Genomic DNA, 23,669 nt, shown 5'->3' with positions numbered 1-23,669 from the left:
AGGAGAATGACACTGTCTGTATTACATGGGATATATAGGAATCTCTGTATACAGGAGACTGACACTGTCTGTATTACATGGGATATATAGAGATCTCTGTATATAGGAGACTGACACTGTCTGTATTACATGTTATATACTGTAAATGGATCTCTGTATATAGAACACTGACCTTGTCTGTATTACATGTGATATATAGGGATCTCTGTATAGATCAGACTGACACTGTCTGCATTACATGTGATATATAGAGATCTCTGTGTATAGGAGAATTACACTGTCTGTATTACATGGGATATATAGTGATCTCTGTGTATAGGATACTGACAGTGTCTGTATTACAGGTGATATATAGTGATCTCTGTATATGGGAGAATGACACTGTCTGTATTACATGTGATAGAGATCTCTGTATATAAGACACTAACAGTGTCTGCATTACATGTTATATACTGTAAATGGATCTCTGTATATAGAACACTGACCCTGTCTGTATTACATGTGATATATAGGGATCTCTGTATAGATCAGACTGACACTGTCTGCATTACATGTGATATATAGAGATCTCTGTATATAAGACACTAACAGTGTCTGCATTACATGGGATATATAGTGATCTCTGTATATGGGAGAATGACACTGTCTGTATTACATGTGATATATAGATTTCTCTGTATATGGGAGAATGACACTGTCTGTATTACATGTGATATATAGATTTCTCTGTATATGGGAGAATTACACTGTCTGTATTACAGGTGATATATAGGGATCTCTGTATATGGGAGAATGACACTGTCTGTATTACAGGTGATATATAGGGATCTCTGTATATGCGAGAATGACACGGTCTGTATTACATGGGATATATAGGGATCTCTGTATTTAGGAGACTGACACTGTCTGTATTACATGGGATATATAGGGATCTCTGTATTTAGGAGACTGACACTGTCTGTATTACATGTGATCTATGTAGATCTCTGTGTATAGGAGAATGACACGGTCTGTATTACATGGGATATATGTAGATATCTGTGTATAGGAGAATGACACTGTCTGTATTACATGGGATATATGTAGATCTCTGTGTATAGGAGAATGACACTGTCTGTATTACATGTGATATATGTAGATCTCTGTGTATAGGAGAATGACACTGTCTGTATTACATGGGATATATGTAGATCTCTGTGTATAGGAGAATGACACTGTCTGTATTACATGGGATATATGTAGATCTGTGTATTGGAGAATGACACTGTCTGTATTACATGGGATATATGTAGATCTCTGTGTATAGGAGAATGACACTGTCTGTATTACATGGGATATATGTAGATCTCTGTGTATAGGAGAATGACACTGTCTGTATTACATGGGATATATGTAGATCTCTGTGTATAGGAGAATGACACTGTCTGTATTACATGTGATATATGTAGATCTCTGTGTATAGGAGAATGACACTGTCTGTATTACATGTGATATATAGATTTCTCTGTATATGGGAGAATGACACTGTCTGTATTACATGTGATATATAGGGATCTCTGTATATGGGAGAATGACACTGTCTGTATTACATGTGATATATAGATTTCTCTGTATATGGGAGAATGACACTGTCTGTATTACATGTGATATATAGATTTCTCTGTATATGGGATAATGACACTGTCTGTATTACATGTGATATATAGGGATCTCTGTATATGGGAGAATGACACTGTCTGTATTACATGTGATATATAGGGATCTCTGTATATGGGAGAATGACACGGTCTGTATTACATGGGATATATAGGGATCTCTGTATTTAGGAGAATTACATTGTGTATTACATGGGATATATAGGGATCTCTGTATATGGGAGAATGACACGGTCTGTATTACATGGGATATATGGAGATCTCTGTATATAGGAGAATTACACTGTATTACATGGGATATATAGGGATCTCTGTATTTAGGAGACTGACACTGTCTGTATTACATGTGATATATAGGGATCTCTGTATATAGGAGAATTACACTGTATTACATGGGATATATAGGGATCTCTGTATTTAGGAGACTGACACTGTCTGTATTACATGTGATATATGTAGATCTCTGTGTATAGGAGAATGACACTGTCTGTATTACATGTGATATATGTAGATCTCTGTGTATAGGAGAATGACACTGTCTGTATTACATGTGATATATAGATTTCTCTGTATATGGGAGAATGACACTGTCTGTATTACATGTGATATATGTAGATCTCTGTGTATAGGAGAATGACACTGTCTGTATTACATGTGATATATGTAGATTGCATATACAGATGTGCCTTCCCGTTTACAATGTAAGTTCTCACGAGCAGGACTCTCATCCCTCGTGCTTCTCCTTCCCTTACTTATACCATCATTTACTCCTAACGCACTTGGCTGCTTGTGTTATATAGTAATGTGTATATACCATGTCCTTGTCCTGCATTATTTGTACCATTTTTCTCGTGTGCTCATTTGTTTATGTACTTTGTAAAGCGCTGCGGAACCTTTGTTACGCTATATAAAGAATAATAATACTGCATGCACGTTATAAAACCCTTCTGGTCGCGCCATGCTGTATCGTGACTCGGTATCGCAGAGCGTCTTTTCCTGCGACTAATTTCCTTTCAGAAGTGTCTTCTTCGCATAGCGATGTGAATAGGATACAGAAGCTCCAGCTTATTAGAATGATATGCGCCATGCCTACATTCTATTTGCGTCTGTATCTGCACGTCACGGGCGCTGACACTAACGCAGTGCGTATACCCGCAGTCGCACGCAGAATATGGGCATGCCGCATTATTTTATACTGTTCACTCTAGCTCCGGCGGGAGGCAGGGCGCCGAAGCTAGAGAGGGCACTTCAGCGCGCTCCGAAGGGGGGCGTGGCCATTGAAAAAGGGGTGTGTCTATAAGACGCATCACCTTTTTGTCACTCTTGGGGGCGTGCCCGGCACTAAGGCGCTGCTGACATGTAGAATAGATGTCGGGCGCATGCGCCCAGTGTCTATTCACCAGCGGTGACCGGGTCACCGCACATTTCCCCACCCACGGGACACTGCGACCTGTGGGTGGAGACGGCACCCGCAGGCTGTCTTAGCGGTGCGCTGCGAGGGCAGGGAGCTTTTTGCCCTACAGAAGGAGGGCAGGGCACAGTGCCCCGCTAAAACAGCCTAGTGGGAACGCTATTTTAATCAGCAGAGGCCGAGCTATTAAGACGTATTTGCAGGGAAAAAGTTGTACGAAAAACATTTGGCGCTGCCCAGTCACATGATTCTCACATATTATGTGCATGGCGACTTGTAGCGCGCGGAGAACAGATGTATGTGGACACATCGGTAAGACACTTACACAGTGGATAAAGTTACTATACAGCTCCAAAGCCGCCTCGTCTAAAGCAGTTTCAGCCACTGAATGTAAAGGGGCAATTATAGCCCCAGGCTATATACACACCCTGGCCACTCTGTAATCAATGTAATAATGACCATTTTACAACCACTGGACAGTACAGCTTTCAGCACGGCGGCCCCGAGTACAGCTGCATAGTACATATAGCCCCGCTTCTATTAGGCTTACCATGTTATTACACGTGTCTCATGTAATACGTCATGTGCACTGAGGCAGTCTCACCTGAAACTCAGATCTCAGACTGTCTCATTGGGTGGGCACTTCATGTAGACAGTCCTTTACAGACAGATCTCCTGGGAATGGCCCCTGACAAACTGAGGTCTCTCATGCAAACAGTCTCGCAAATCCCCTGTATCTCTCTATGGGATAGAGAACAGTCTGATAGCTGTACAGTGTCACTACAGAGAATAGAATACAAGGAGCAGTTTGTCAGTGTCTCTCTCACACTTGTTGCTGTAAGTGGTATATTAGATGTCTCTGGGTGCACTCTCTTAGCTGCAGAGGGTCTCTGGGTGCACTCTCAGATGCAGAGGGTCTCTGGGTGCACTCTCTTAGCTGCAGAGGGTCTCTGGGTGCACTCTCTACAGTCTCAGGTGCACAATGTCTCTGGATGCACTCTCCTCTCTCAGATGATGGCTGTCTCTGGGAGTCTCTCTTAGATGCAGGGAGTCTCTGGGAGTCTCTCTCAGATGCTGGCTGTCTCTGGGAGTCTCTCTCAGATGCAGGGAGTCTCTCTCAGAAGCAGGGAGTCTCTCTCAGATGCAGGCTGTCTCTGGGAGTCTCTCTCAGATGCTGGCTGTCTCTGGGAGTCTCTCTCAGATGCAGGGAGTCTCTCTCAGAAGCAGGGAGTCTCTCTCAGATGCTGGCTGTCTCTGGGAGTCTCTCTCAGAAGCAGGGAGTCTCTCTCAGATGCTGGCTGTCTCTGGGAGTCTCTCTCAGATGCTGGCTGTCTCTGGGAGTCTCTCTCAGATGCAGGGAGTCTCTCTCAGAAGCAGGGAGTCTCTCTCAGATGCTGGCTGTCTCTGGGAGTCTCTCTCAGAAGCAGGGAGTCTCTCTCAGATGCTGGCTGTCTCTGGGAGTCTCTCTCAGATGCTGGCTGTCTCTGGGAGTCTCTCTCAGATGCAGGGAGTCTCTCTCAGAAGCAGGGAGTCTCTCTCAGATGCTGGCTGTCTCTGGGAGTCTCTCTCAGATGCTGGCTGTCTCTGGGAGTCTCTCTCAGAAGCAGGGAGTCTCTCTCAGATGCTGGCTGTCTCTGGGAGTCTCTCTCAGATGAAGGGTGTCTCTGGGAGTCTCTCTCAGATGCAGGGAGTCTCTCTCAGAAGCAGGGAGTCTCTCTCAGATGCTGGCTGTCTCTGGGAGTTTCTCTCAGATGCTGGCTGTCTCTGGGTATATTCTCTTCTCTCTCACATGGAAGGAGTAGCTGTCTCTCTGGCTGAGGTCTCTAGCTGCAGTCTACTCTAGTATGACATATAAGACGGTCTCTCTCTAATCTGCTGTCTCTGGTGGGAGGAGTCTCCGTGACAGCCGGAAGTGCAGCCGCCATGTGTTGGTTGGCGGATTGGGACTACTTCCGGTCTGACGTCACGTGATGACAGCAGTAATGGCGGCGCCCTGAGCGGTGACATGAGATAGGAGACCCCGGGCAGCAGCAGCAGCAGCATGGAGGGGGAACAGCTGCGCAATGTGAGGGCAATTATACCCCTGATATACCCCAGGGAGGGAGGGACGGCGACCCCCACCCCACATATCCTACCCACCAACATGTCCCCTCCCATCAGTTACACTACACTGCTCCTGTGCTCCCCACCTCATGTGTGACTGCAGCCACCTGTGTAGCACTAGGTAATGGATGAGACAGGTGTCTGCAGTCATACTTCCTCTCCCCCTCCCCTATATACCCCAGGGGAGGGGTCTCTTCCCCCCTCAATGTCGCACAATGTTAGTGAATTACATGTAACCAGTTTCTTGTGTCTTCTACAGCTGCGCGATTTCCTGTTAGTCTACAACAAGATGACTGAGCTCTGCTTCAGCCGCTGCGCCAAGAACCTCAACTACCGATCCCTAACCATGGACGAGGTACCCCTATACCTCACAATCACATGGGGTACCAGGCCTGGGTCATGTGTCACATTTATCATACAGCCCAGCATATCACATGGGGTACCAGGCCTGGGCCTTGTGTCACATGGTCTCATACAGCCCAGCATATCACATGGGGTACCAGGCCTGGGTCTTGTGTCACATTTATCATACAGCCCAGCATATCACATGGGGTACCAGGCCTGGGTCTTGTGTCACATTTATCATACAGCCCAGCATATCACATGGGGTACCAGGCCTGGGTCTTGTGTCACATTAATCATACAGCCCAGCATATCACATGGGGTACCAGGCCTGGGCCTTGTGTCACATGGTCTCATACAGCCCAGCATATCACATCGGGTACCAGGCCTGGGTCTTGTGTCACATTAATCATACAGCCCAGGATACCACATGGGGTACCAGGCCTGGGTCTTGTCACATTAATCATACAGCCCAGCATATCACATGGGGTACCAGGCCTGGGTCATGTGTCACATTTATCATACAGCCCAGTATATCACATGGGGTACCAGGCCTGGGTCTTGTGTCACATTAATCATACAGCCCAGCATATCACATGGGGTACCAGGCCTGGGTCATGTGTCACATGGTCTCATACAGCCCAGCATATCACATGGGGTACCAGGCCTGAGCCTTGTCACATTTATCATACAGCCCAGCATATCACATGGGGTACCAGGCCTGGGTCATGTGTCACATGGTCTCATACAGCCCAGCATATCACATCTGGTACCAGGCCTGGGTCTTGTGTCACATTAATCATACAGCCCAGCATATCACATGGGCTACCAGGCCTGAGCCTTGTCACATTTATCATACAGCCCAGCATATCACATGGGGTACCAGGCCTGGGTCATGTGTCACATGGTCTCATACAGCCCAGCATACCACATGGGGTACCAGGCCTAGGTCTTGTGTCACATTAATCATACAGCCCAGCATATCACATGGGGTACCAGGCCTGGGTCATGTGTCACATTTATCATACAGCCCAGCATATCACATGGGGTACCAGGCCTGGGTCATGTGTCACATTTATCATACAGCCCAGCATATCACATGGGGTACCAGGCCTGGGTCTTGTGTCACATTAATCATACAGCCCAGCATATCACATGGGGTACCAGGCCTGGGTCATGTGTCACATGGTCTCATACAGCCCAGCATATCACATGGGGTATCAGGCCTAGGTCTTGTGTCACATTAATCATACAGCCCAGCATATCACATGGGGAACCAGGCCTGGGTCTTGTGTCACATGGTCTCATACAGCCCAGCATATCACATGGGGTATCAGGCCTAGGTCTTGTGTCACATTAACCATACTGCCCAGCATATCACATGGGGTACCAGGCCTGGGTCTTGTGTCACATTAATCATACAGCCCAGCATATCACATGGGCTACCAGGCCTGAGCCTTGTCACATTTATCATACAGCCCAGCATATCACATGGGGTACCAGGCCTGGGTCATGTGTCACATGGTCTCATACAGCCCAGCATACCACATGGGGTACCAGGCCTAGGTCTTGTGTCACATTAATCATACAGCCCAGCATATCACATGGGGTACCAGGCCTGGGTCATGTGTCACATTTATCATACAGCCCAGCATATCACATGGGGTACCAGGCCTGGGTCTTGTGTCACATGGTCTCATACAGCCCAGCATATCACATCGGGTACCAGGCCTGGGTCTTGTGTCACATTAATCATACAGCCCAGGATACCACATGGGGTACCAGGCCTGGGTCTTGTCACATTAATCATACAGCCCAGCATATCACATGGGGAACCAGGCCTGGGCCTTGTGTCACATGGTCTCATACAGCCCAGCATATCACATGGGGTACCAGGCCTGGGCCTTGTCACATTAATCATACAGCCCAGCATATCACATGGGGTACCAGGCCTGGGTCATGTGTCACATTTATCATACAGCCCAGCATATCACATGGGGTACCAGGCCTGGGTCATGTGTCACATTAATCATACATCCCAGCATATCACATGGGGTACCAGGCCTGGGCCTTGTGTCACATTAATCATACAGCCCAGCATATCACATGGGGTACCAGGCCTGGGTCTTGTGTCACATTAATCATACAGCCCAGCATATCACATGGGGTACCAGGCCTGGGCCTTGTGTCACATGGTCTCATACAGCCCAGCATATCACATCGGGTACCAGGCCTGGGTCTTGTGTCACATTAATCATACAGCCCAGCATATCACATGGGGTACCAGGCCTGGGTCTTGTCACATTAATCATACAGCCCAGCATATCACATGGGGTACCAGGCCTGGGTCATGTGTCACATTTATCATACAGCCCAGCATATCACATGGGGTACTAGGCCTGGGTCTTGTGTCACATTTATCATACAGCCCAGCATATCACATGGGGTACCAGGCCTGGGTCTTGTGTCACATTAATCATACAGCCCAGCATATCACATGGGGTACCAGGCCTGGGCCTTGTGTCACATGGTCTCATACAGCCCAGCATATCACATCGGGTACCAGGCCTGGGTCTTGTGTCACATTAATCATACAGCCCAGGATACCACATGGGGTACCAGGCCTGGGTCTTGTCACATTAATCATACAGCCCAGCATATCACATGGGGTACCAGGCCTGGGTCATGTGTCACATTTATCATACAGCCCAGTATATCACATGGGGTACCAGGCCTGGGTCTTGTGTCACATTAATCATACAGCCCAGCATATCACATGGGGTACCAGGCCTGGGTCTTGTCACATTAATCATACAGTCCAGCATATCACATGGGGTACCAGGCCTGGGTCATGTGTCACATTTATCATACAGCCCAGTATATCACATGGGGTACCAGGCCTGGGTCTTGTGTCACATTAATCATACAGCCCAGCATATCACATGGGGTACCAGGCCTGGGTCATGTGTCACATGGTCTCATACAGCCCATCATACCACATGGGGTAGCAGGCCTGGGTCTTGTCACATTAATCATACAGCCCAGCATATTACATGGGGTACCAGGCCTGGGTCTTGTGTCACATTAATCATACAGCCCAGCATATCACATGGGGTACCAGGCCTGGGCCTTGTCACATTAATCATACAGCCCAGCATATCACATGGGGTACCAGGCCTGGGTCATGTGTCACATTTATCATACAGCCCAGCATATCACATGGGGTACCAGGCCTGGGTCATGTGTCACATTAATCATACATCCCAGCATATCACATGGGGTACCAGGCCTGGGCCTTGTGTCACATTAATCATACAGCCCAGCATATCACATGGGGTACCAGGCCTGGGTCTTGTGTCACATTAATCATACAGCCCAGCATATCACATGGGGTACCAGGCCTGGGCCTTGTGTCACATGGTCTCATACAGCCCAGCATATCACATCGGGTACCAGGCCTGGGTCTTGTGTCACATTAATCATACAGCCCAGCATATCACATGGGGTACCAGGCCTGGGTCTTGTCACATTAATCATACAGCCCAGCATATCACATGGGGTACCAGGCCTGGGTCATGTGTCACATTTATCATACAGCCCAGCATATCACATGGGGTACTAGGCCTGGGTCTTGTGTCACATTTATCATACAGCCCAGCATATCACATGGGGTACCAGGCCTGGGTCTTGTGTCACATTAATCATACAGCCCAGCATATCACATGGGGTACCAGGCCTGGGCCTTGTGTCACATGGTCTCATACAGCCCAGCATATCACATCGGGTACCAGGCCTGGGTCTTGTGTCACATTAATCATACAGCCCAGGATACCACATGGGGTACCAGGCCTGGGTCTTGTCACATTAATCATACAGCCCAGCATATCACATGGGGTACCAGGCCTGGGTCATGTGTCACATTTATCATACAGCCCAGTATATCACATGGGGTACCAGGCCTGGGTCTTGTGTCACATTAATCATACAGCCCAGCATATCACATGGGGTACCAGGCCTGGGTCATGTGTCACATGGTCTCATACAGCCCAGCATATCACATGGGGTAGCAGGCCTGGGTCTTGTCACATTAATCATACAGCCCAGCATATTACATGGGGTACCAGGCCTGGGTCTTGTGTCACATTAATCATACAGCCCAGCATATCACATGGGGTACCAGGCCTGGGTCTTGTGTCACATTAATCATACAGCCCAGCATATCACATGGGGTACCAGGCCTGAGCCTTGTCACATTTATCATACAGCCCAGCATATCACATGGGGTACCAGGCCTGGGTCATGTGTCACATGGTCTCATACAGCCCAGCATATCACATCTGGTACCAGGCCTGGGTCTTGTGTCACATTAATCATACAGCCCAGCATATCACATGGGGTACCAGGCCTGGGTCATGTGTCACATTTATCATACAGCCCAGCATATCACATGGGGTACCAGGCCTGGGTCATGTGTCACATTTATCATACATCCCAGCATATCACATGGGGTACCAGGCCTGGGTCTTGTGTCACATCATACAGCCCAGCATATCACATCGGGTACCAGGCCTGGGTCTTGTGTCACATTAATCATACAGCCCAGCATATCACATGGGGTACCAGGCCTGGGTCTTGTCACATTAATCATACAGTCCAGCATATCACATGGGGTACCAGGCCTGGGTCATGTGTCACATTTATCATACAGCCCAGTATATCACATGGGGTACCAGGCCTGGGTCTTGTGTCACATTAATCATACAGCCCAGCATATCACATGGGGTACCAGGCCTGGGTCATGTGTCACATGGTCTCATACAGCCCATCATACCACATGGGGTAGCAGGCCTGGGTCTTGTCACATTAATCATACAGCCCAGCATATTACATGGGGTACCAGGCCTGGGTCTTGTGTCACATTAATCATACATCCCAGCATATCACATGGGGTACCAGACCTGGGCCTTGTGTCACATTAATCATACAGCCCAGCATATCACATGGGGTACCAGGCCTGGGTCTTGTGTCACATTTATCATACAGCCCAGCATATCACATGGGGTACCAGGCCTGGGTCTTGTGTCACATTAATCATACAGCCCAGCATATCACATGGGGTACCAGGCCTGGGCCTTGTGTCACATGGTCTCATACAGCCCAGCATATCACATCGGGTACCAGGCCTGGGTCTTGTGTCACATTAATCATACAGCCCAGGATACCACATGGGGTACCAGGCCTGGGTCTTGTCACATTAATCATACAGCCCAGCATATCACATGGGGTACCAGGCCTGGGTCATGTGTCACATTTATCATACAGCCCAGTATATCACATGGGGTACCAGGCCTGGGTCTTGTGTCACATTAATCATACAGCCCAGCATATCACATGGGGTACCAGGCCTGGGTCATGTGTCACATGGTCTCATACAGCCCATCATACCACATGGGGTAGCAGGCCTGGGTCTTGTCACATTAATCATACAGCCCAGCATATTACATGGGGTACCAGGCCTGGGTCTTGTGTCACATTAATCATACAGCCCAGCATATCACATGGGGTACCAGGCCTGGGTCTTGTGTCACATTAATCATACAGCCCAGCATATCACATGGGGTACCAGGCCTGAGCCTTGTCACATTTATCATACAGCCCAGCATATCACATGGGGTACCAGGCCTGGGTCATGTGTCACATGGTCTCATACAGCCCAGCATATCACATCTGGTACCAGGCCTGGGTCTTGTGTCACATTAATCATACAGCCCAGCATATCACATGGGGTACCAGGCCTGGGTCATGTGTCACATTTATCATACAGCCCAGCATATCACATGGGGTACCAGGCCTGGGTCATGTGTCACATTTATCATACAGCCCAGCATATCACATGGGGTACCAGGCCTGGGTCTTGTGTCACATTAATCATACAGCCCAGCATATCACATGGGGTACCAGGCCTGGGTCTTGTGTCACATTTATCATACAGCCCAGCATATCACATGGGGTACCAGGCCTGGGTCTTGTGTCACATTAATCATACAGCCCAGCATATCACATGGGGTACCAGGCCTGGGTCATGTGTCACATGGTCTCATACAGCCCAGCATATCACATGGGGTATCAGGCCTAGGTCTTGTGTCACATTAACCATACTGCCCAGCATATCACATGGGGTACCAGGCCTGGGTCTTGTGTCACATTAATCATACAGCCCAGCATATCACATGGGCTACCAGGCCTGAGCCTTGTCACATTTATCATACAGCCCAGCATATCACATGGGGTACCAGGCCTGGGTCATGTGTCACATGGTCTCATACAGCCCAGCATACCACATGGGGTACCAGGCCTAGGTCTTGTGTCACATTAATCATACAGCCCAGCATATCACATGGGGTACCAGGCCTGGGTCATGTGTCACATTTATCATACAGCCCAGCATATCACATGGGGTACCAGGCCTGGGTCATGTGTCACATTTATCATACAGCCCAGCATATCACATGGGGTACCAGGCCTGGGTCTTGTGTCACATTAATCATACAGCCCAGCATATCACATGGGGTACCAGGCCTGGGTCATGTGTCACATGGTCTCATACAGCCCAGCATATCACATGGGGTATCAGGCCTAGGTCTTGTGTCACATTAATCATACAGCCCAGCATATCACATGGGGTACCAGGCCTGGGTCATGTGTCACATTTATCATACAGCCCAGCATATCACATGGGGTACCAGGCCTGGGTCATGTGTCACATTTATCATACATCCCAGCATATCACATGGGGTACCACGCCTGGGTCTTGTGTCACATCATACAGCCCAGCATATCACATCGGGTACCAGGCCTGGGTCTTGTGTCACATTAATCATACAGCCCAGCATATCACATGGGGTACCAGGCCTGGGTCTTGTCACATTAATCATACAGTCCAGCATATCACATGGGGTACCAGGCCTGGGTCATGTGTCACATTTATCATACAGCCCAGTATATCACATGGGGTACCAGGCCTGGGTCTTGTGTCACATTAATCATACAGCCCAGCATATCACATGGGGTACCAGGCCTGGGTCATGTGTCACATGGTCTCATACAGCCCATCATACCACATGGGGTAGCAGGCCTGGGTCTTGTCACATTAATCATACAGCCCAGCATATTACATGGGGTACCAGGCCTGGGTCTTGTGTCACATTAATCATACAGCCCAGCATATCACATGGGGTACCAGGCCTGGGTCTTGTGTCACATTAATCATACAGCCCAGCATATCACATGGGGTACCAGGCCTGAGCCTTGTCACATTTATCATACAGCCCAGCATATCACATGGGGTACCAGGCCTGGGTCATGTGTCACATGGTCTCATACAGCCCAGCATATCACATCTGGTACCAGGCCTGGGTCTTGTGTCACATTAATCATACAGCCCAGCATATCACATGGGGTACCAGGCCTGGGTCATGTGTCACATTTATCATACAGCCCAGCATATCACATGGGGTACCAGGCCTGGGTCATGTGTCACATTTATCATACATCCCAGCATATCACATGGGGTACCAGACCTGGGCCTTGTGTCACATTAATCATACAGCCCAGCATATCACATGGGGTACCAGGCCTGGGTCTTGTGTCACATTTATCATACAGCCCAGCATATCACATGGGGTACCAGGCCTGGGTCTTGTGTCACATTAATCATACAGCCCAGCATATCACATGGGGTACCAGGCCTGGGCCTTGTGTCACATGGTCTCATACAGCCCAGCATATCACATCGGGTACCAGGCCTGGGTCTTGTGTCACATTAATCATACAGCCCAGGATACCACATGGGGTACCAGGCCTGGGTCTTGTCACATTAATCATACAGCCCAGCATATCACATGGGGTACCAGGCCTGGGTCATGTGTCACATTTATCATACAGCCCAGTATATCACATGGGGTACCAGGCCTGGGTCTTGTGTCACATTAATCATACAGCCCAGCATATCACATGGGGTACCAGGCCTGGGTCATGTGTCACATGGTCTCATACAGCCCATCATACCACATGGGGTAGCAGGCCTGGGTCTTGTCACATTAATCATACAGCCCAGCATATTACATGGGGTACCAGGCCTGGGTCTTGTGTCACATTAATCATACAGCCCAGCATATCACATGGGGTACCAGGCCTGGGTCTTGTGTCACATTAATCATACAGCCCAGCATATCACATGGGGTACCAGGCCTGAGCCTTGTCACATTTATCATACAGCCCAGCATATCACATGGGGTACCAGGCCTGGGTCATGTGTCACATGGTCTCATACAGCCCAGCATATCACATCTGGTACCAGGCCTGGGTCTTGTGTCACATTAATCATACAGCCCAGCATATCACATGGGGTACCAGGCCTGGGTCATGTGTCACATTTATCATACAGCCCAGCATATCACATGGGGTACCAGGCCTGGGTCATGTGTCACATTTATCATACATCCCAGCATATCACATGGGGTACCAGACCTGGGCCTTGTGTCACATTAATCATACAGCCCAGCATATCACATGGGGTACCAGGCCTGGGTCTTGTGTCACATTTATCATACAGCCCAGCATATCACATGGGGTACCAGGCCTGGGTCTTGTGTCACATTAATCATACAGCCCAGCATATCACATGGGGTACCAGGCCTGGGTCATGTGTCACATGGTCTCATACAGCCCAGCATATCACATGGGGTATCAGGCCTAGGTCTTGTGTCACATTAACCATACTGCCCAGCATATCACATGGGGTACCAGGCCTGGGTCTTGTGTCACATTAATCATACAGCCCAGCATATCACATGGGCTACCAGGCCTGAGCCTTGTCACATTTATCATACAGCCCAGCATATCACATGGGGTACCAGGCCTGGGTCATGTGTCACATGGTCTCATACAGCCCAGCATACCACATGGGGTACCAGGCCTAGGTCTTGTGTCACATTAATCATACAGCCCAGCATATCACATGGGGTACCAGGCCTGGGTCATGTGTCACATTTATCATACAGCCCAGCATATCACATGGGGTACCAGGCCTGGGTCATGTGTCACATTTATCATACAGCCCAGCATATCACATGGGGTACCAGGCCTGGGTCTTGTGTCACATTAATCATACAGCCCAGCATATCACATGGGGTACCAGGCCTGGGTCATGTGTCACATGGTCTCATACAGCCCAGCATATCACATGGGGTATCAGGCCTAGGTCTTGTGTCACATTAATCATACAGCCCAGCATATCACATGGGGAACCAGGCCTGGGTCTTGTGTCACATGGTCTCATACAGCCCAGCATATCACATGGGGTACCAGGCCTGGGTCTTGTGTCACATTAATCATACAGCCCAGCATATCACATGGGGTACCAGGCCTGGGTCTTGTGTCACATTAATCATACAGCCCAGCATATCACATGGGGTTCCAGGCCTGGGTCTTGTCACATTTATCATACAGCCCAGCATATCACATGGGGTACCAGGCCTGGGTCATGTGTCACATGGTCTCATACAGCCCAGAATATCACATGGGGTACCAGGCCTGGGTCTTGTGTCACATTAGTCATACAGCCCAGCATATCACATGGGGTACCAGGACTGGGTCTTGTGTCACATTTATCATACAGCCCAGGATACCACATGGGGTATCAGGCCTAGGTCTTGTGTCACATTAATCATACAGCCCAGCATATCACATGGGGTACCAGGCCTGGGTCTTGTATCACATTTATCATACAGACCAGCATATCACATGGGGTACCAGGCCTGGGTCTTGTGTCACATTAATCATACAGCCCAGCATATCACATGGGGTACCAGGCCTGGGTCTTGTGTCACATTTATCATACAGCCCAGCATATCACATGGGGTATCAGGCCTAGGTCTTGTGTCACATTAATCATACAGCCCAGCATATCACATCGGGTACCAGGCCTGGGTCTTGTGTCACATTTATCATACAGCCCAGCATATCACATGGGGTACCAGGCCTGGGTCTTGTGTCACATTAATCATACAGCCCAGCATATCACATGGGGTACCAGGCCTGGGTCTTGTGTCACATTAATCATACAGCCCAGCATATCACATGGACTACCAGGCCTGAGCCTTGTCACATTTATCATACAGCCCAGCATATCACATGGGGTACCAGGCCTGGGTCATGTGTCACATTTATCATACAGCCCAGCATATCACATGGGGTACCAGGCCTGGGTCATGTGTCACATTTATCATACATCCCAGCATATCACATGGGGTACCAGGCCTGGGCCTTGTGTCACATTAATCATACAGCCCAGCATATCACATGGGGTACCAGGCCTGGGTCATGTGTCACATTTATCATACAGCCCAGCATATCACATGGGGTACCAGGCCTGGGTCATGTGTCACATGGTCTCATACAGCCCAGCATATCACATGGGGTATCAGGCCTAGGTCTTGTGTCACATTAACCATACTGCCCAGCATATCACATGGGGTACCAGGCCTGGGTCTTGTGTCACATTAATCATACAGCCCAGCATATCACATGGGCTACCAGGCCTGAGCCTTGTCACATTTATCATACAGCCCAGCATATCACATGGGGTACCAGGCCTGGGTCATGTGTCACATGGTCTCATACAGCCCAGCATACCACATGGGGTACCAGGCCTAGGTCTTGTGTCACATTAATCATACAGCCCAGCATATCACATGGGGTACCAGGCCTGGGTCATGTGTCACATTTATCATACAGCCCAGCATATCACATGGGGTACCAGGCCTGGGTCATGTGTCACATTTATCATACAGCCCAGCATATCACATGGGGTACCAGGCCTGGGTCTTGTGTCACATTAATCATACAGCCCAGCATATCACATGGGGTACCAGGCCTGGGTCATGTGTCACATGGTCTCATACAGCCCAGCATATCACATGGGGTATCAGGCCTAGGTCTTGTGTCACATTAATCATACAGCCCAGCATATCACATGGGGAACCAGGCCTGGGTCTTGTGTCACATGGTCTCATACAGTCCAGCATATCACATGGGGTACCAGGCCTGGGTCTTGTGTCACATTAATCATACAGCCCAGCATATCACATGGGGTACCAGGCCTGGGTCTTGTGTCACATTAATCATACAGCCCAGCATATCACATGGGGTTCCAGGCCTGGGTCTTGTCACATTTATCATACAGCCCAGCATATCACATGGGGTACCAGGCCTGGGTCATGTGTCACATGGTCTCATACAGCCCAGAATATCACATGGGGTACCAGGCCTGGGTCTTGTGTCACATTAGTCATACAGCCCAGCATATCACATGGGGTACCAGGACTGGGTCTTGTGTCACATTTATCATACAGCCCAGGATACCACATGGGGTATCAGGCCTAGGTCTTGTGTCACATTAATCATACAGCCCAGCATATCACATGGGGTACCAGGCCTGGGTCTTGTATCACATTTATCATACAGACCAGCATATCACATGGGGTACCAGGCCTGGGTCTTGTGTCACATTAATCATACAGCCCAGCATATCACATGGGGTACCAGGCCTGGGTCTTGTGTCACATTTATCATACAGCCCAGCATATCACATGGGGTATCAGGCCTAGGTCTTGTGTCACATTAATCATACAGCCCAGCATATCACATCGGGTACCAGGCCTGGGTCTTGTGTCACATTTATCATACAGCCCAGCATATCACATGGGGTACCAGGCCTGGGTCTTGTGTCACATTAATCATACAGCCCAGCATATCACATGGGGTACCAGGCCTGGGTCATGTGTCACATTTATCATACAGCCCAGTATATCACATGGGGTACCAGGCCTGGGTCTTGTGTCACATTAATCATACAGCCCAGCATATCACATGGGGTACCAGGCCTGGGTCATGTGTCACATGGTCTCATACAGCCCATCATATCACATGGGGTATCAGGCCTAGGTCTTGTGTCACATTAATCATACAGCCCAGCATATCACATCGGGTACCAGGCCTGGGTCTTGTGTCACATTTATCATACAGCCCAGCATATCACATGGGGTACCAGGCCTGGGTCTTGTGTCACATTAATCATACAGCCCAGCATATCACATGGGGTACCAGGCCTGGGTCTTGTGTCACATTAATCATACAGCCCAGCATATCACATGGACTACCAGGCCTGAGCCTTGTCACATTTATCATACAGCCCAGCATATCACATGGGGTACCAGGCCTGGGTCATGTGTCACATTTATCATACAGCCCAGCATATCACATGGGGTACCAGGCCTGGGTCATGTGTCACATTTATCATACATCCCAGCATATCACATGGGGTACCAGGCCTGGGCCTTGTGTCACATTAATCTTACAGCCCAGCATATCACATGGGGTACCAGGCCTGGGTCATGTGTCACATTTATCATACAGCCCAGCATATCACATGGGGTACTAGGCCTGGGTCTTGTGTCACATTAATCATACAGCCCAGCATATCACATGGGGTACCAGGCCTGGGTCTTGTGTCACATTTATCATACAGCCCAGGATACCACATGGGGTATCAGGCCTAGGTCTTGTGTCACATTAATCATACAGCCCAGCATATCACATGGGGTACCAGGCCTGGGTCTTGTATCACATTTATCATACAGACCAGCATATCACATGGGGTACCAGGCCTGGGTCATGTGTCACATGGTCTCATACAGCCCAGCATATCACATGGGGTACCAGGCCTGGGTCTTGTGTCACATTTATCATACAGCCCAGCATATCACATGGGGTACCAGGCCTGGGCCTTGTGTCACATGGTCTCATACAGCCCAGCATACCACATGGGGTACCAGGCCTAGGTCTTGTGTCACATTAATCATACAGCCCAGCATATCACATGGGGTACCAGGCCTGGGTCTTGTGTCACATTTATCATACAGTCCAGCATATCACATGGGGTACCAGGCCTGGGTCATGTGTCACATGGTCTCATACAGCCCAGAATATCACATGGGGTACCAGGCCTGTGTCTTGTGTCACATTTATCATACAGCCCAGCATATCACATGGGGTACCAGGCCTGGGTCTTGTGTCACATTAATCATACAGCCCAGCATATCACATGGGGTACCAGGCCTGGGTCTTGTGTCACATTTATCATACAGCCCAGCATATCACATGGGGTACCAGGCCTGGGTCTTGTGTCACATTAATCATACAGCCCAGCATATCACATGGGGTACCAGGCCTGGGCCTTGTGTCACATGGTCTCATACAGCCCAGCATATCACATGGGGTACCAGGCCTGGGTCTTGTCACATTTATCATACAGCCCGGCATATCACATGGGGTACCAGGCCTGGGTCATGTGTCACATGGTCGCATACAGCCCAGCATACCACATGGGGTACCAGGCCTAGGTCTTGTGTCACATTAATCATACAGCCCAGCATATCACATGGGGTACCAGGCCTGGGTCTTGTGTCACATTTATCATACAGCCCAGCATATCACATGGGGTACCAGGCCTGGGCCTTGTGTCACATGGTATCATATAGCCCAGCATACCACATGGGGTACCAGGCCTGGGTCTTGTGTCACATTTATCATACAGCCCAGCATATCACATGGGGTAGCAGGCCTGGGTCTTGTGTCTCATTTATCGTACAGCCCAGCATATCACATGAGGAACCTGGCCTGGGTCTTGTGTCACATTTATCATACAGCCCAGCATATCACATGGGGTACCAGGTCTGGGTCTTGTGTCACATTGTATCATACAATCCAGCATATCACATGGGGTACCAGGCCTGGGCCTTGTGTCACATTAATCATACAGCCCAGCATATCACATGGGGTACCAGGCCTGGGCCTTGTGTCACATGGTCTCATACAGCCCAGCATACCACATGGGGTACCAGGCCTGGGTCTTGTGTCACATTTATCATACAGCCCAGCATATCACATGGGGTACCAGGTCTGGGTCTTGTGTCACATTTATCATACAGCCCAGCAAATCACATGGGGAACCAGGTCTGGGTCTTGTGTCACATTTATCATACAGCCCAGCAAATCACATGGGGAACCACGCCTGGGTCTTGTGTCACATTTATCATACAGCCCAGTATATCACATGGGGTACCAGGCCTGGGCCTTGTGTCACATTAATCATACAGCCCAGCATATCACATGGGGTACCAGGCCTGGGCCTTGTGTCACATCATACAGCCCAGCATATCACATGGGGTACCAGGCCTGGGTCTTGTGTCACATTAATCATACAGCCCAGCATATCACATGGGGTACCAGGCCTGGGTCTTGTGGCACATTAATCATACAGCCCAGCATATCATATGGGGTACCAGGCCTGGGTCTTGTGTCACATCGTCTCATACAGCCCAGCATATCACATGGGGTACCAGGCCTGGGTCTTGTCACATGGTCTCATACAGCCCAGCATATCACATGGGGTACCAGGCCTGGGTCTTGTCACATGGTCTCATACAGCCCAGCATATCACATGGGGTAACAGGCCTGGGTCTTGTGTCACATTTATCTTACAGCCCAGCATATCACATGGGGTACCTGGCCCCCAGCGCTTGGCGGTCCCGCTGACTCGCCCCCAGCGCTTGGCGGCCCCGCTGACTCGCCCCCAGCGCTTGGCGGCCCCGCTGACTCGCCCCCAGCGCTTGGCGGTCCCGCTGACTCGCCCCCAGCGCTTGGCTGTCCCGCTGACTCGCCCCCAGCGCTTGGCGGTCCCGCTGACTCGCCCCCGGAGGTCCCGTTGACTCGCCCCCAGCGCTTGCCGGTCCCGCTGACTCATTGGGAAAGTGATTTCCATTTGTACATTCAGCGTTAGTGGTTCCATTTACAAATTTGTAATTAAAGTGTTTGTAGGATGTGTTATGGAGAAAGTATTGGGGTGCGGATGGTACAGGAATGACTGAGTATAGGGTGACTGTGATACACAGTAAGGACACGTTACACGGAGATGTACGGGGTGGCTGTGATACACAGTAAGGACACGTTACACAGAGATGTACGGGGCGGCTGTGATACACAGTAAGGACACGTTACACGGAGATGTACGGGGTGGCTGTGATACACAGTAAGGACACGTTACCCAGAGATGTACGGGGCGGCTGTGATACACAGTAAGGACACGCTACACGGAGATGTACGGGGCGGCTGTGATACACAGTAAGGACACGTTACCCAGAGATGTACGGGGCGGCTGTGATACACAGTAAGGACACGCTACACGGAGATGTACGGGGCGGCTGTGATACACAGTAAGGACACGTTACACGGAGATGTACGGGGTGGCTGTGATACACAGTAAGGACACGTTACACAGAGATGTACGGGGTGACTGTGATACACAGTAAGGACACGTTACACAGAGATGTACGGGGTGACTGTGATACACAGTAAGGACACGTTACACGGAGATGTACTGGGCGGCTGTGATACACTGTAAGGACACGTTACCCTGAGATGTACGGGGCGGCTGTGATACACAGTAAGGACACGTTACACGGAGATGTACGGGGTGGCTGTGATACACAGTAAGGACACGTTACACGGAGATGTACGGGGTGGCTGTGATACACAGTAAGGACACGTTACACGGAGATGTACGGGGCGGCTGTGATACACAGTAAGGACACGTTACACGGAGATGTACGGGGCGGCTGTGATACACAGTAAGGACACGTTACACACAGGCTCCTGATATTGCCGCTCTGTGTAGTGTAGAGTTGTCTGTATATTACGGGGGTGGATGTATATAGTGTCACTGTAGGTATTTGTGTCACACTATTATATTTCCCTCTTTATCTCCTCTCTCTCTCCCGGTCTCGCAGGAGCTGTGTCTGGATAGTTGCGCGTCTAAGCTCATCCGCTCCAATCATCGCCTGATGGCGGCGTACGTGGGACTGATGCCCGGGATCGTACAGCGCAGGATGGCGGATTATGAGAACCAAACCACAGAGGCCTCAGCGAGCGTTATAGCGGCCAAAGAGACGTCACCGGCAGCCAGTCCTGAGAGCAGCTCCGCCATGTCTGATGGTGGCCGTAACACGGACGTGTCTCCAGTGCAGTCACTTCAATCACCTCAATAAAGAGAGTACAGCACCGCCGCCTCCCCCGTGTGTCTGTGTACAGCACCGCCGCCTCCCCCGTGTGTCTGTGTACAGCACCGCCGCCTCCCCCGTGTGTCTGTGTACAGCACCGCCGCCTCCCCCGTGTGTGTCTGTGTACAGCACCGCCGCCTCCCCCGTGTGTGTCTGTGTACAGCACCGCCGCCTCCCCCGTGTGTGTCTGTGTACAGCACCGCCGCCTTCCCCGTGTGTGTCTGTGTACAGCACCGCCGCCTCCCCCGTGTGTCTGTGTACAGCACCGCCGCCTCCCCCGTGTGTCTGTGTACAGCACCGCCCCCTCCCGTGTGTCTGTGTACAGCACCGCCGCCTCCCCTGTGTGTGTCTGTGTACAGCACCGCTGCCTCCCCCGTGTGTCTGTGTACAGCACCTCCGCCTCCCCCGTGTGTCTGTGTACAGCACCTCCGCCTCCCCCGTGTGTCTGTGTACAGCACCGCCGCCTCCCCCGTGTGTCTGTGTACAGCACCGCCGCCTCCCCCGTGTGTCTGTGTACAGCACCGCCGCCTCCCCCGTGTGTCTGTGTACAGCACCGCCGCCTCCCCCGTGTGTCTGTGTACAGCACCGCCGCCTCCCCCGTGTGTCTGTGTACAGCACCGCCGCCTCCCCCGTGTGTGTCTGTGTACAGCACCGCCGCCTCCCCTGTGTGTGTCTGTGTACAGCACCGCCGCCTCCCCTGTGTGTGTCTGTGTACAGCACCGCCGCCTCCCCCGTGTGTCTGTGTACAGCACCGCCCCCTCCCGTGTGTCTGTGTACAGCACCGCCGCCTCCCCCGTGTGTGTCTGTGTACAGCACCGCCGCCTCCCCCGTGTGTGTCTGTTTACAGCACCGCCGCCTCCCCCGTGTGTCTGTGTACAGCACCGCCGCCTCCCCCGTGTGTCTGTGTACAGCACCGCCGCCTCCCCCGTGTGTGTCTGTGTACAGCACCGCCGCCTCCCCCGTGTGTGTCTGTGTACAGCACCGCCGCCTCCCCCGTGTGTGTCTGTGTACAGCACCGCTGCCTCCCCCGTGTGTGTCTGTGTACAGCACCGCCGCCTCCCCCGTGTGTGTCTGTGTACAGCACCGCCGCCTCCCCCGTGTGTGTCTGTGTACAGCACCGCCGCCTCCCCCGTGTGTGTCTGTGTACAGCACCGCCGCCTCCCCCGTGTGTGTCTGTGTACAGCACCGCCGCCTCCCCCGTGTGTGTCTGTGTACAGCACCGCCGCCTCCCCCGTGTGTGTCTGTGTACAGCACCGCCGCCTCCCCCGTGTGTGTCTGTGTACAGCACCGCCGCCTCCCCCGTGTGTGTCTGTGTACAGCACCGCCGCCTCCCCCGTGTGTGTCTGTGTACAGCACCGCCGCCTCCCCCGTGTGTGTCTGTGTACAGCACCGCCGCCTCCCCCGTGTGTGTCTGTGTACAGCACCGCCGCCTCCCCCGTGTGTGTCTGTGTACAGCACCGCCGCCTCCCCCGTGTGTGTCTGTGTACAGCACCGCCGCCTTCCCCGTGTGTGTCTGTGTACAGCACCGCCGCCTCCCCCGTGTGTCTGTGTACAGCACCGCCCCCTCCCGTGTGTCTGTGTACAGCACCGCCGCCTCCCCCGTGTGTGTCTGTGTACAGCACCGCTGCCTCCCCCGTGTGTCTGTGTACAGCACCTCCGCCTCCCCCGTGTGTCTGTGTACAGCACCGCCGCCTCCCCCGTGTGTCTGTGTACAGCACCGCCGCCTCCCCCGTGTGTCTGTGTACAGCACCGCCGCCTCCCCCGTGTGCCTGTGTACAGCACCGCCGCCTCCCCCGTGTGCCTGTGTACAGCACCGCCGCCTCCCCCGTGTGTCTGTGTACAGCACCGCCGCCTCCCCCGTGTGTCTGTGTACAGCACCGCCGCTTCCCCCGTGTGTGTCTGTGTACAGCACCGCCGCCTCCCCCGCGTGTGTCTGTGTACAGCACCGCCGCCTCCCCCGCGTGTCTGTGTACAGCACCG

The 23,669-nt window shown here is 51.0% G+C and overlaps 2 protein-coding genes across 3 annotated transcripts in view; one reads left to right on the top strand and one right to left on the bottom strand.

The window, feature by feature from the left end:
* The window catches only part of LOC148435701 (arfaptin-2-like), a 40,514-nt gene extending 35,398 nt beyond the window's left edge, over positions 1 to 5,116 (bottom strand). The window contains exon 1 of one of the 2 annotated variants that reach the window (XM_088465628.1): positions 3,617 to 5,116. The gene's annotated coding sequence lies outside the window, so the exon portion shown is untranslated. The remainder of the gene's footprint in view (positions 1 to 3,616) is intronic. The other variant, XM_088465627.1, reaches the window with a different exon arrangement.
* TIMM10B (translocase of inner mitochondrial membrane 10B) lies at positions 4,999 to 21,690 on the top strand. Its single transcript, XM_088465626.1, has 3 exons — positions 4,999 to 5,131; positions 5,429 to 5,524; positions 21,420 to 21,690. Exons 1-3 carry the CDS (start codon positions 5,108 to 5,110, stop codon positions 21,675 to 21,677), a joined length of 378 nt encoding a protein of 125 aa, XP_088321752.1. The 5' UTR covers positions 4,999 to 5,107; the 3' UTR covers positions 21,678 to 21,690.
* Positions 21,691 to 23,669: the final 1,979 nt, after the last annotated feature.

This window comes from Taudactylus pleione, unplaced genomic scaffold (genome assembly GCF_031769625.1).
Source record: "Taudactylus pleione unplaced genomic scaffold, aTauple2 ptg002055l, whole genome shotgun sequence".
Classification (NCBI taxonomy): Eukaryota; Metazoa; Chordata; class Amphibia; order Anura; family Myobatrachidae; genus Taudactylus; species Taudactylus pleione.
Note: the sequence above shows the minus strand (reverse complement) of the source record. Positions and strands in the feature narration are given on the sequence as shown.